Source organism: Diadema antillarum, unplaced genomic scaffold (genome assembly GCF_040938485.1).
Source record: "Diadema antillarum isolate AM-2024a unplaced genomic scaffold, OU_Dant_1.0 scf00000009, whole genome shotgun sequence".
NCBI classification, from domain to species: Eukaryota; Metazoa; Echinodermata; class Echinoidea; order Diadematoida; family Diadematidae; genus Diadema; species Diadema antillarum.
Window position 1 is genome coordinate 2,169,999 of NW_027270898.1, and position 14,208 is coordinate 2,184,206.

General features: G+C 40.0%; 1 protein-coding gene across 2 annotated transcripts; it reads right to left on the reverse strand.

The window, feature by feature from the left end:
- Positions 1 to 288: 288 nt before the first annotated feature.
- Positions 289 to 12,788, reverse strand: LOC139719858 (uncharacterized). Of its 2 annotated transcripts, XM_071631245.1 has the most exons (7): positions 12,419 to 12,788; positions 10,787 to 12,026; positions 8,585 to 8,738; positions 7,912 to 8,164; positions 4,124 to 4,197; positions 3,179 to 3,301; positions 289 to 2,690 (listed from the first exon to the last, which is right to left on the reverse strand). In XM_071631245.1, the coding sequence occupies exons 2-7, from the start codon at positions 12,017 to 12,019 to the stop codon at positions 2,584 to 2,586; spliced, it is 1,944 nt and encodes a 647-aa protein (XP_071487346.1). In that variant the 5' UTR covers positions 12,020 to 12,026; positions 12,419 to 12,788; the 3' UTR covers positions 289 to 2,583. The 2 variants fall into 2 exon arrangements, with proteins under 2 accessions (XP_071487346.1, XP_071487354.1); XM_071631253.1 differs by lacking the exon at positions 12,419 to 12,788 and having other exon boundaries at positions 10,787 to 12,102.
- Between the last annotated feature and the right edge of the window lie 1,420 nt (positions 12,789 to 14,208).

Below are 14,208 nucleotides of genomic sequence, written 5' to 3' on the forward strand. Positions count from 1 at the left end.
ATGGTATCACATACTCTTTTAAAGATCAGCACACCTCTTTTTGTGCTTTTGACATCATCTCTCACAAATTAGTCACCAGAAAAGTGGAATAAAGGCTTCTAACTAAGACTCATCTGATTCATCAACGCCCCTCTTTCTAGAAATTGAGACACAAAAATGATTGTCAAAACTGAAGATCCAGTCTCCAGTTTCTTCATTTTTCATGGGCACACTATTGACCAGCAGATCTCACGTACAGTAAGTTAATACAAGAGGGAAGATCATGCAATACAGAATGACAACGTGGCCTGCTGTGAGTGAGAGAAATAGGTTAAGATTACAAGCTTTTCCCTTTGGTTTCTACTGGCCACTGTCTACGTCACAACTCGGTCTAGAACATAATACTGGGAGAAAGGCACGCAAGATATGATAACGGACATCTCATCACAAAAAGGCATAGCAGTCAAATGGAACAATAAATACAAAAACTCACAAAACTCTTCAGTTGAATCAAACTATCTCCACGAAGTCATATCAATCTCAGTCAAATTCTTCTAAAGATTCTGTAGAATATTCACCGTCAACAAGATATAAACACTAAATAGACATCTCTGTATTTACAGGTATATACACCAATATTTGCAAACTTATTTACATACATGTACAATGTACATGATTACCACAGGATTACACACAGTAGCACCTATCTTTAATTTTCTGTATGTGTGTACTAAAACAAAAGGTTATATTCATGAAACTTTTGCCCTCAACTGTACTATGTGCTACATATATGAAAAAAAAATAACTAATCAAAAAGGTATCATGTATTCAAACTGCTTCACAAGATTTTGGCACAACATCTAGGGACCTCAAAAACAACAAACAAACAAACAAAAAAAGGAAGAAGTCAGAAGCTTCCTATACAAAGGTCACTGTTGCCATAGCTACAGCATCACAACAGTGGCCTTCTTGCACTGTACTTTCTGAGTGAAACAGTTTAACCAGCTACACCTGTCAGCCCTACTACACTATCCTTCAACTACATAAGGCACGGACTTGATTCTTCAGTATCAACTAGGGGGAAATAAAATGTCCCTGGGGGCAGGCACCATTCCCAAGAGCTCTCATACTATTTTAGAGGTAATACTTCTCTTTTCATTTGTTATCACACTTTAACAAACTTTATATTGATTCAGTAAAGATTCTAAGACTACGATCATGTTTAAAGCTTCTTTACCAAAGAAGGGCGTGGACAAAAATCTTTCTTTTTTTTTTTGCCACATGTGGGAAAGTGTATGGTACAACATGTCAATACATAAAAAAGGACCAAGATTAAAAATACAAGATTTTTTTTTCTTCTTTTCCTTTTGCTCTGCTCTACTGTTAAATAGATGTCTTTCTGGTTAGTAAATGATTCTCTATCTAACGCGGGACTGGTTATATGTAATGTTTTATGTCATTACAGAAGGGGGCTACAATTCAGTACAGTATAAATGTGTAACTACCATACATCAAATCAAATATTACAAGTCATATATATAACAATCATTTTGGGGTATAACGAAGCACTTTCCCAAAAAAGAAAACTGGGATATCAGAACCCACACAGGAAAGAGGTAATGATACATCAAAAGGGCAATGCACTAAATGCAATTAATGCAATGTTATACGGACTAACAAGGATTTCCTATCTCCCAGAACAGCAAATACACAAACAGGAAAAGATTCAACATGCTCTGAAACTGTAGCTGGGAAGTGACATGAAAACTGACCCATGTGGCACTGAACGTGACAAATTCACTTTCCTCGCTACGGGACATCCCACATCTCTGCTAGCCACGGACACCGCTGAACAGGAAACGGTTATGAGATCTTATAAGAGTGCGGACTCTGTGATCTGAGCCCTTGTCATTTGTTAGTCAGATATCATGGCAGATCACATGACAAGATCACATGACAAAGTCACATGGCAGGGCAAACACAAAGAATGTACTCTAGAAGGGCGTGATAATTGGCTCACACATTCACGAGTCCACGAGCTAGGTCAACCACTTTTTGTTTGTGTTTTTGTCACTGTGTTTTAATCATAACCAAACTTTGATAAATAGATAAGACATTGTAAACTGGACAAATCAAGGCTAATCGCATTAACAATCCTTATGATATTTCTTGAAATGCCAACAGTGAAGCTTTTCGAAACACAAACTCATACCAGCTCCTACAATGTTCATATTCTCATGATCGGTGCAACAGAGAGAATTTCAGGAGTCTATTTCTCATTTTGTTTTACTTTTTTTTTTTCTTGAATGAAGATGAATACCAACACAAAGATGCCATTAGGCGATGAAACCACGGAGAAACAAAGTTCGGCGTAGATGTGCGACAAATGGACAATAAGTTTTGCACCATCTCCTTCGATGATCCTTTGAAAGCGTACGAAGGTCAATGGAGAGCCGCTGTGACCAGAACTTGATCACAGGGCATCCAATAGCCGTCTCTTCTGTACAGCCCTTCATTTATGCTCTGGGATTACCAGCACAACGCCAAGGTTTTGGTGGACGGTGGTAAGTGGACTTGTCTGTCAGCGGCTGGCAGGTCAAGGGTTCAAGCCTTCATGCCGGTAAGCTTCAGACTGGACAGCGGAATGCCCTTTGCTGTCTTCTCCAAGACAGAGTTCACAAACTCTGAGGTGTGACCAGCCACCATGTGACCTACAAAGATGAACATAACAACACCAGTTAAAATGACGGGAGTCATTCTCTATTCATTGTTAAAGATTAAAGGGATCTAACTAGGAAAATAGTGCCTCTACCTCCCTTAGGGGTAGAGGCATTTAAACAAACTGTTTTGGAACATTGAGCAAGGACACTTGTTCACTGCATATCTCTGACCCCATTGCACAAGTATAGTATGTAACTACACAACTGAATTATGGTCTGAATATATTCATGTTCCAAAAGAAAGAAATGCATGAGTTTTTGTTGTTTTATTTCAGAGGGTTTTGATTACTTTGCCTTTTTTGCCATTTGTCATGCAGCATACTCTAAATTGTCATGCAGCATACTCTAAATTATCATTAAGTTTCAAAAGGAAAAATTCAGAGGAATCTATAAATACAGACTCACTTGCATGATAAAAGGAATATTAAATAGAAGGACACGCACAAACTTGCGAATAATGTCGAGCATGGGTGACTTACCAAGTGACGTCTTGATCATGTGATCCAGCTTTGCGCCAAGGCAGTAATCCCAGTGCACTTTGGGTTTGTCGATCCGAGAAGCCATATCCTCCCGCATGGCTTTCAAGACTACCTTCAGTTGCTCTGCGGAGAACAAAGCCAGTAAATACAGTAGTACCAAGGTCAAAAGTATGGCCATACTTGTGACTTGTAATAACTTCCTGTTTTGATGTGAAAAGCCCCATGCATTTGTGGCTGGTTACTAACCTCTTAGTTTGTTGCAACAAGTGTCAAGATTCATCTTTCCCAGCTACAATGATTATATTAGGGCCAATGATGGATATGAGAACAAATACATGACCAGCATTCTTTGTATAATGTTAGACATTATATGACAGGAATTAGAATGATGACTAGTCTTCTTTTTAAGTTTTCTTTCAAGTTTTCTTGCTTCTAAAGCTGCAACATACAAGAAAGCAATTTCATCATGAGCAGCTGTTCTTTTCTGCTTTTCTGCGAACAAGTATTATCATGGGAAAGCGTTTTGACGAAGGAAGTTCTTCAAAATTTCACAGAAACCATAGTTGTCCAAAATTGAATTTGTTGGACATAGCATACGAGCTCTCCTTCAAAATTTCACAGAAGCCATAGATGGCAGAAATTCAATTTGTTGGACATAGCATACAGGAGCAAGTCTGTTTCAAGACGATTTTAAGACTTCTAAATGTGCCAGAAAATATCCTATCAGAACGTAGAAGCCCGCGAAGATCTATGCATTCAATCGCCAAGTATCCATCAATGCCACAGACATCGACAACGAATGCATAAACTGCCGAGTGTCTATGTTGGCTCTGGCACTAACGCAACGAGATCAGATAAGTTGGCAGTTTTGCCACAAATTGAAGAGAGAAAAGCGAGATGGGAGTGAGAGAGGGAGTAAACGGCAAATCAGCCGCGGTATCTTACTTGCTTCCTCGACTAATCCCCACAGTTTGACTTTGTTGGCCTCGTGCTGGGCTTTCTTCTTCAGCCGACAAGCCCTGGAAAGACAAATGTGAAAAGGGCAAAATGATGACAGTTAAAAATCTTGTTGCTACAAGTCTGATGTGGGTATCCTGATATTTTAGGCTTCTAAATACAAACATGAGGCTGTGCACACTAGCCCCAATCAGCACAGATAGTCATGTGCTAGAGTTCCATTTATGAAACCAAGCTACCTTATGATTTTGTCTACACGTATCTGCCCACAACAAATCACCGTCAAATTCAGTCAGGTTGATACATACACTCTGCAACAGAGTCCACATTCTCAAAGCAGCAAAGCGGAAAGGATGGAACGCTGAAGAAGAAACACACCAACATACACACCCACAAACACAATATGCCAACTCCTGTTATTTGTGCATTTTTTTTTTTTTTTTGAGGGGAGGTTAAGCACCATGAACACGGAAGGAGGTGGACCTGTGTGCTATACAAATAGCCACTATTACTATTATCATTATTATGTTTGCTTATCATTGCTGCATAGGCAAGGATAAAGTTTTGCTGAATATATCATACAATATAGCCCTTTTTACACTTGTGTTTCTTAACCCCGGACTTTCTCTGACCCAGGACTATCGTTAGTCCTGTACCAATTTTTTCAGCTTTTTACACTGGCCAATATTAGTCCCGTACTATCTCTTGTCCGGGGCTAAGGAGAAAACTGACCTTTTTACACTCGTATTTCTTAGCCCCGGACTTTCCAAACCACATGAATATTCATGATTACGCTGTGCACTGTACACGTACACGCACGCACCAGGCAGCACTTGATTACCTGGGGCCGTATTCTGAGAGCTTATTAAGTGTCTGATTAGCACTTAATTACCGAATTGGTATTCTGAGAGCATGATTAAGTAGGGGTTATATTAACTACCATAGCAACAAGCGTTTTGGCGGGAAGGACCTACGCGTTTGCGCGTATCAATGCGCGCGCACCTCTGAGAGGACTTAATCACAGAGTTAATTGCGAATCGGTATTCTGAGGGTGTAATTAAGTATGAAAGTTAATGAAAAACTTAATGATACCAAAGAGTGTCATTAACTACTCCGATATCAAGCATTACATCGCGTTTTCTCTGCCACAACGATGCTTACCGTCTTCGGTAACCGAGGAGCGGTTGAATCTTGTTATCATGGTATCCATAGAATTCAGAGAAAAAAAGAAATAAAGCCGTTTTATGTCATTTTATGTGAGCAAAGAGGTTGAGATCTTCGCGTGCGTAGGTGAGGGGTTGCAATCAAATACCGGAGCGTGCGCACGGAGCTCTTGGGTTGTAATTACAGGGGGCGTGGAGGAGCGCGCATTGAGGGCATATTTGCGCGTGTAATCATCATTTTGGCTTCTAACAACGTGTCTGATTGGATGGAATAACAATTAGATGGGAGGGACCTAAGATAATTACAGGGGACTTAATCATACCTTAATTACGTCCTCAGAATACCGATTTTGCTCATGATTAAGGGCCTATTAACTTCACGACTTAATCACGAAGTTAATTACAGACTTAATTACGACCTCAGAATACCACCCCTCGTTTCTGATTGGTCAGTGGGGGTCGGACTTCGTCTCCGTCACTTAGCCCCGGATTATTTTTTCGTTCTGTTTACACTCACTTGCTTGGCACCGCAATTGCAGTGCTAGCACCACCAATTGCGGTGCTAACCCTGCTATTTTGCAGGGCCAGATAGTACGGGATTATCGGTGGGGCTAGCCCACTTTGGCAAAAACGAGTGTAAACAGAAAGTGGGCTAAGGATAGTCCCGTACCAACGGTGGAGCTAAGGCCCCCCCTTAGCCCCACCGTTGGTACAGGACTAAGCAAAAATTTACACGTGTAAAAAGCCCTTATTAATTAGGGCCTACTGTTCTTCACAAATGATACGTCCCTCATGATGCTCTTACTGCTTTGTAATTGTATTTGCACTGAACAATGAAAATACTGAACAATGAATAGATCAGAATTCAGAGACAGTACATTGCATTTTAGTCATGCTTTTAATAAGCACAATGGAAAAAGCACAATTAATGCTCATCTCGGATGCATGGTTTCACTGTCGTCAATATTATACATGCTATTTTAACAATACATGCTATTGTGAATCTCACAGCTTGATCATGTTTTGATATAGTCCCTGCCACTGCAGCAAAATGAATCATTTCTGTTGACAATTACGTGCTGACGATACAAACATCAGTGTATAAAGTGATCACATCGATGCACTCTACGAGCTCTCTTGTATTTGACAGGACTGCTGGCGGCCTTGTGTGGCAGCATTAGAGCATGACATACTGTCAGTACTTATCAACCTGTCATATAATGTCGTCTGCACAACTTTGAGCTTCATTACTCGCCACCCCCCCCCCCCCCAACAAACACACACACACACACTCAACTGGCATCGCTTTTGAACAATCCTGACCTCCATACACAGACTAGTTCCTAAATAGACTTTTATAGTTCCTGCTTGCACACCTGCACTCGATTTGACTTATATGTAAATCTTTGATCACTATTCAATTCATTCTGGTCTACCACACTTGAGCCATATTATACAGCAAGTGGCAAAGAATACCTCTTCAATGCCAATTTGTTTTCAAATATTTAATCAGCAAATACCTCATGAAAATAATGATAATGATAACCAAAATCTATATAGCACCTTTTCTATACAGACTCAAAGTGCTTCAACAACTTCAACTACTTCAGCAAATAGTGGATAGGTATGTGGACTGAATTAGATAGCTACACTTAATATGAATGACTCCAAGGAATTTGCATTCTGCATGCACCACCTAGTACACCTGTATATCTATGCCAGTTCTTTCCCATCAGTTAAATCAAGTGCGGACAAAACGGTAAAATGTGCTGGTTGTTTGATTAAGTACATACATAGGTACGTGTCTTCTGGTACACTGAGGTAACACAAAATTTATGTTTCTTGTTTTGAATCACTTCTATGAGGAAATCGTGCATTCTTTTATTCACACTAGTTTCTGTTTGTTTTGTGAGTAAGCTAACTGACAAAGAGCAATGTGCCTCTGGTACACGGGGGGAGGAGGCATACACAAATTATGCTTTAACTTGTCAAACAATTGTATTGCATGAAAACCGCCAATGACAACAAACAAAATTTCTGCTATGTTGATGCTTTGCTATGCACAATGGTACTAAGCTTTATTTGCAAAGTTTAATTATCATGTATGGCCTTGAGCAAAAACTAACATAACTTATCTCTGGTACAGCTTTGATTCTGTCTTTATTGTTGCTTTTACAAATTGACCTCCCCCCCCCCCCCCCCAAAAAAAAAAAAAAAAAAAAAAAAATATATATATATATATATATATATATTATGAGTGTTAATTTCTCTGTAACATGGAAACTACATGTATATTACATATTACATGATGGCAGTGATAGTGTATTACTTCCTCAAAATGAGCAAGAACTCAATCCCTTCTAGTGTATTCTATGTTGTGCACAATACTGCTGGCATTATCTAATTGGATTACCGTACACCATGAGATATGCACAGCACCCATCGTTTCCATGACTACCAACTCCACTATCTCTGTTTCCAGGCTACATCTAAACTAGCTTGGGTTTGGCTTCCTTTTTTATTTTCCAGTTGTGTTGGAGTCCCATGAAATTTAATGGTCACAGAAAATGGAATATCAAATTTACTGGTTTCTGGCAACCCAAGCCAACATACCTCGACGCCAGCTTGTTCTTCTCTCTCCTGGTCTGGTTCTTCTCGTCGTTGGACGCCTCGCTGCCCGGAGTCAACTCGCTGATGGCGATATTCAGCTTGTTCAGCTCGTGGCCGATGTGCAGGAGCTTGCGCGGGTTGGGGGTGAAGTCGTCGTACTCGCTGCGCCGCGTCTTGAAGCGCCGCCTGCCCGATTGGGACGAACCCTGGAAGGACCGGGAGGGGTCTCTGGGCTTGGTGCTGGTCGAAGGCAGACCTGCAATGCACAAGAACCATCCAATATCGATGACTCTGACAAAATTGTGCATTCATGTCTTCACAGGGCATGATCTAGTAGAGCTGTCGGCATGACATTCACTTGTGACCTAGCTATCACACCTTAATACTCAAGACTTTAACAAAATAGCCATGAATGAACAGGCTATCCACAAAAGTGATAACATGACACCCACCTTTTCTTTTCTTTTCTTTTTTCTTGTATGGTGACTATCAATTTAAATGGAAGCATTCTTCATTCATTATTAGCATTAATATTTCCTCAAGAACATCAGCTGATGAATCTTATATGAATTCACACTAATTCATGGATCCTTAGAGGGAAATATGTATGAAGAAAGCTCATCTACAGACATAGACAATAAACCTCACTTCAATTCAAGACACAGCCATGACTTACCGTGGTCGTCCGAGAGATCGCTAATGTCATCTGGGATGTCGTCGTCTTCCTCATCGCTGGCAAAATCATCATGGTCCTCATTCTCACTACCCAGCCCCTCGTCGTGGGAGTCAAAGCCAGGATCACTGCTCACGTTCGTCCTCGACGATTTACTCTGTCAAAAAGACGATGATTGAGGAGATACGTGTAGCATGTCATATGTTCAAATCTCTGACGTATCACACAAATTGTGAGGTACACAACAGTCTCACAAGGGCAGTTTTAGACAAACAGGCAACTATGATTTCTATTAGAAATAAAAAAAGCTGACTCAGAATGACAATACGTGAATGCAATAAAGCAGGGTTGAATGCTTGGAACAAAGAGATCAGCATTTCATTGATTGTCAACACTGATACTCAGTGGTATAGGCCTATGGTTATCATGTCTGTAACTTCCAAATAACATCTTTCACAGTTCTTTAGTTTTGTCTATTTTCTTTCCAGTGACCACATGCACAAGGAATTCTGTGCACGCATTTTGGTCACATGCATCATACACCATTGCACACATCACTCTACGATCAAGTCAGCATGGAGAGCTGGGGCTATTATGAAGTTTACCAAACATGCCAGTAAAGTTGTTACACATACTACCTTCACAAAGGTTAGGTTTACATATCGTTACTCTTAACATATTGCTATGATTTGCAATAGGCTTGCCCTACATGGTAACCAAACCAGAGTACATTGGAACTGATTTCATGTACAGGAGAGGAAAGTACCCTACAAGTATATGGTTTATCATAGCATATTTATGTTGGAAATATTCTTGTGCACGAACACATCGCAAAACATCTAGACAGTATTTAACACAATTGGCATACATTAGTTGTCAATGATTATGTAAATGACACAGCTGTTAACCCATTGAGGACAGACTGATTTTACTACAACAAGCATTTCCCACAGACCCCTGCACAAGTATACTCAGGACTTGTCCTGAACGGGTTAAAAAGAAAGGAAAAAAACACAACTATAGCTGCAGCAACAGGACAGGAGAAATTACACCTATAGGTTTGTACAGCTGCCACCTAAATTTGCCTATCAATGACTCCAACATCCATCATAATTGATTAGGCAGACATTTTACTCTCTGCCAGCATACATCAGCCATGACATATCTGTGTGCACTAAAAGAGAAACTATTTTATCGGTACATCAGGAAAGTCAACTGAACGTAACGTGTGGAATTACAGGATCTCTTTCAACAGCACAGACAAGCAAACAATTGGACAAATTACATACATACCTGGTCTACATAATAGTTTCCTAGTTGAAATGTCAACTGACTATAATTTGTACCAACTGAATTCACTTTTACCACAAGGATCCATTTTTAAGTTTAAACATGTTTTAGTGCTTTGTTTATTAATTTGTTTGTTAATAATTGAGCTAAAAAAATACTGAAAAAATATCTATCGTACTTCAAATTTGACAAAAATACATACTCAAGAATATCCAATTTTTAGAGTATTTTTACAAACTGACAAGAACATTCATAGTGAAGATGAAAAAATACAGAAAAAATATTTGTCTTATCTGAAGACTTGAAAAAATACCCCCAAAATAAGCTATTTTCTGGGTATTTTTTGAAAAAATGAATAAGACATGCTATTTTTAGAGTATTTTTCAAAAAAATATCAAAAATATACAGTTTTTAAAAAATTCTCAAAAAATGTCCGAAAAAATAATATGTAAAAATTATATATTTTCAGTTGGGAAAAATGACTAGGGAACACATACACTGATGCACACACAAGAATGGAATCTTGCCAGTCATCATTGATATTTTTTTTTTTAAAAATGCTTATCACAGGGGGAAGAAACTAGCATGATTTGAGGGTTTCAAGATATGCATCAGAGGAAGGTAAATAAGTAAACAGATATCAGCATTATTATGCAGGGCTCGACATTCGCAGTGGCTGGGTGGAAGAGGACCACTAAAAATGGTGTCGGGCCACCAAATTTATCTTTTGGTGGCCTAATCGGGTGACCAAGATTCAATTTGGATTGTTACTTTTGCTTTTATTTCAGGCCATTTAGGCCATTCCAGTCTCTTTTCAATATCAACATGCTTGCAACTCGTGCAAACTAACTACCAGGAAACATTGATGTTTACAAACTGTTACCAATGGCCGAAGACCACAGTCTATAGACTTACCGACTCAGACTTCACATCGGGATCAGACAAGATGGTCCTGTTGGGGGTATCTTTCTTGCTGTTCTTGGTCTGTGTGTTGTACATGAATTCTTGCAAGTCCTTCCACAGTCTATCCTGACTGGAATCATCGCCTCCATCCAAAGAAAACACATGTCTGGGGGTCTTCTTCTTAACAGCCTGTGGCCTCACAGGTCTCACCTTAGTCCTGGTCCTACTTTTCTGCTGGACCATTCTTCCACGTGGCTTGTGGGAAGAAACAACCTTTGGCAGTGTTGTGTGGTGGTGGTGGGGTCGCTTCCCTGATTTTAGTAACGCATTGATGCCAAGGAATCGTCTATTTCCGAAGGGATTGGGAGTTCTGGCGATGAATTCACTCCGCGTCATTTCCTTGGTGGGGGACGGAATCGAGTCATTTCTCCTGCTGTTGTAGCTCTTCAGGAGCAGTTCTGTGAAGTCAATCTTGGATGGCTTCATCTTGCCCATGGGCTGTTTTGACAGTTTCTCTGCCTTGGCAGAGTTTCTTGATGCTTCACTTTTTGTCCTGTTGGATTTGGACAGACTGAGTCTTGATGGCTTACTGATTCTGGATGATTTCTTGGGTGCATCATGTCTTTGACTACTTAGCCTTGCCAATGATTTTGTGGATTCCACATTGGCCATCTCCGCAACCTCAGTCTTGACCCGTTTCCAACTCTGCGGTGACAGGGACATCTCCTGTTGGCCACTGAGAACCTTACTGATGGGCGGACTCAAAGGAGTTTCCTGGACACTATCCCCTTTTCTCTTCAGACTCATCCCTGCATCTGTTGACTGAGAATCCTCCAGGTTGAGCTCTGCCAGGGTAGGAGCTGAGCCAAAGGAGCCACCTGTGGAGCTCTTACACAGGGCCTCCTCCTCGTCAGCGGTGAGTTCCCAGCTGAAGCAGACTCCACTGTCATTCAGGGACCCATCCAGCGATCCCGCCAGGAGCGGGGTCTCCGGCCAACAGTTGTCGATGAGTGGACTGCAACCCAGCTCTGCCATCTCCTCAGGGTTGGGAAACTCGAAGATGTTGTCCGACGGACTGGATGCTACCAAATCATGCTTGCTGCTGGGGGCACCACAGTCTTGCTCGTACATGAAGATGTTCTGCGCGTGCGACAGCAAGACGGCATCAACAGACTGGAGGGCATGCTCCGGATTGGACAGGTTGTTGAAGACGTCAATGTGACCATAGTCATCATAGGACTCCATGGTGTCTCTAAGTTACAAAAGAGACAACAAGTTCATAAAGAATATGTCAAATTTTCATAAATTAATATAGATGTCCTAAAACATATCCATATTGTCATGAAGTTGTCTGTTGAGAATGAGAAGGGGTTTAAGTCTTCTCGAACACTACGGGTTTTGTGGTCACTTAACGCCCTTGTCATTCTCAACCGACGAAGTTATCTTGAATTTATTTTTGTAGTTATCTCATTTGTGAAATGAGTGATAACTACAGCTACACATTAATCCTGTCTTTCATGCACTGACAATCTTCTTCACTCTTGCAGGGTGTGTTAAAACATTAGTAAATCGACAGAGATCTATTCCTTTTCTTTTTTCTTTTTTCCTTTTTTTTTTTGCTCTCTTCAGGTTCTCCTAACTTACCTCTCTCCTCTTCCTCACTTGTGTACGGCTCATGTAGCACCTCACATTGGAAGAATCTTGGTCAGTCTTCTCTCGCGCAAACACTCAGCTTTGTAACAAACTTGTGGGTTTGTTTTTTTTAGAAGTGTTCCCTTCCGCCTGTAACCAGTGTTGTGTTCGTAACTCCTTTAGCGTTCGATGTCATCTATGATCTCCTGTGAATGTAAGGTAAAATGAGAGTCGGTCATTTAGCAAGAATGTCAAAAGTTTATCTCATCCAACTTGTTTGATTATATTCCACAATGATAAAGAGGTATAAGTTTATCTCACACATGCATGTACAACATATGCGCTGAAAAAGTAATGTCAGACAGTGTTCATGAATGCTTGTACAGTGTATGTCTCTCTCTCTCTCTCTCTCTCTCTCTCTCTCTCTCTCTCTCCTTAAAAAAAAGGAAGGCAGAGTAAAATCACCTAATGCCCAAAACTGACTACATCCATTGAAAATTACAAAAATAAGATGACATGAATTTAACTCTGTATATTAAAAGTATCATCAGCAGTTTGTCCAGGTATAATGTCCATGGCTTCTTGAGGTGTGTAGTCCTGTACCACAAGGTTCAGCGGAATATTTCAAAGTCATAGAGGGCAGGGGAACCTCATTACAATGAGGACTTAGAAACCATGACAATTTAATTGTTATAAATGGTTTCTCACTACATCAGCATACAAAAAGAACCAATATAAAACTTTATTGTTACAAGGTTTTGCTATAAAAGAGTTTTGACTGTATACCTCCACTTCTATGTACCAACATAGAGAATGATTTTGTGCATCATCTGTTTTATCAAATGAATTCAGAATGCCTCCCGCACCCTCTGGGGTGGAGGGATCAAAATCAATGGATGCATGTTATCTACTTGGTCAGTAAAGTCACACCAGGGAGGTGGAAGAGAACTTCCACCTCCCTTGTCACACCACCTGCATGCATTTGGCTCTCTGCCTAACAGATTGCAGACATTTCTCTGCCCCTTCTATGGTCCCAGATGTGCAGAGAGTGTTGACAATATTTTTTTTTTTAATTCTAAAAATGATGCAAGCTCTTGATGACATAAAATTATGGGGCCCAAATGAAAGGACTTAAAAGTCTACCTCAGAGCACACACGAAGAATGCAACGATATTAAACATTTACAAAAAGAAAAAAAATAGTCTAAAACAAATACATACATGTACGGAAGATATTGCTCCCATTGACCAATATCGTCCTCATGGCAAGGGCTGTAGGTAGCCTATACATAAAGCAGGCAAGAACCTTTTTATTTCACTTGACCAACAGTAAGTTTTACTTGCCCCCTGCGATCATGTCAGTAGATTTGTGACACTCTGCAGTATGTACAAACAATTTTAATTGCTGGGTTGAGTATGTTAAATCTTGCATGTTTTTAGATATAATGCTAGATACATGTACATGTATGGTATTGGGTAGGCCCTAGATAAATTCATGCAATCAAAATATATGAAAACAAAGTATCTGCAAATCTACTTTTTCACATTTGTTAATATGAAGTCACAGAAAATATTCTTAGCACATTCAAGATATCACAGACATTGTCAACTGCTTTGAATCTCCACATTGACCATACTTGCTCTCATTCCCTTTTTTATCACGCTTGAAATTTGTGATTTTGGTATGAAGTCAATATAGATGTTCTTTGTAACAGCTCACATGATAAGTCATTAGTATTCATAGTGAAATGCTGCATGCGCAGAATTGTACTTTGCCTCTAATTCACCATCACATCGTATGTA

Bases quoted from the DNA above. Each gene is read 5' to 3' on its own strand.
- LOC139719858 (XM_071631245.1), bottom strand. From the start codon at position 12,019: ATGGAGTCCTATGATGACTATGGTCACATTGACGTCTTCAACAACCTG. The intron at 4,198-7,911 runs GTATGTTGGCTT...TTGTCTTTCCAG, and splicing joins AAGAACAAGCTGGCGTCGAG to GGCTTGTCGGCTGAAGAAGA. The intron at 3,302-4,123 runs GTAAGATACCGC...TGTTCTCCGCAG, and splicing joins GGGATTAGTCGAGGAAGCAA to AGCAACTGAAGGTAGTCTTG.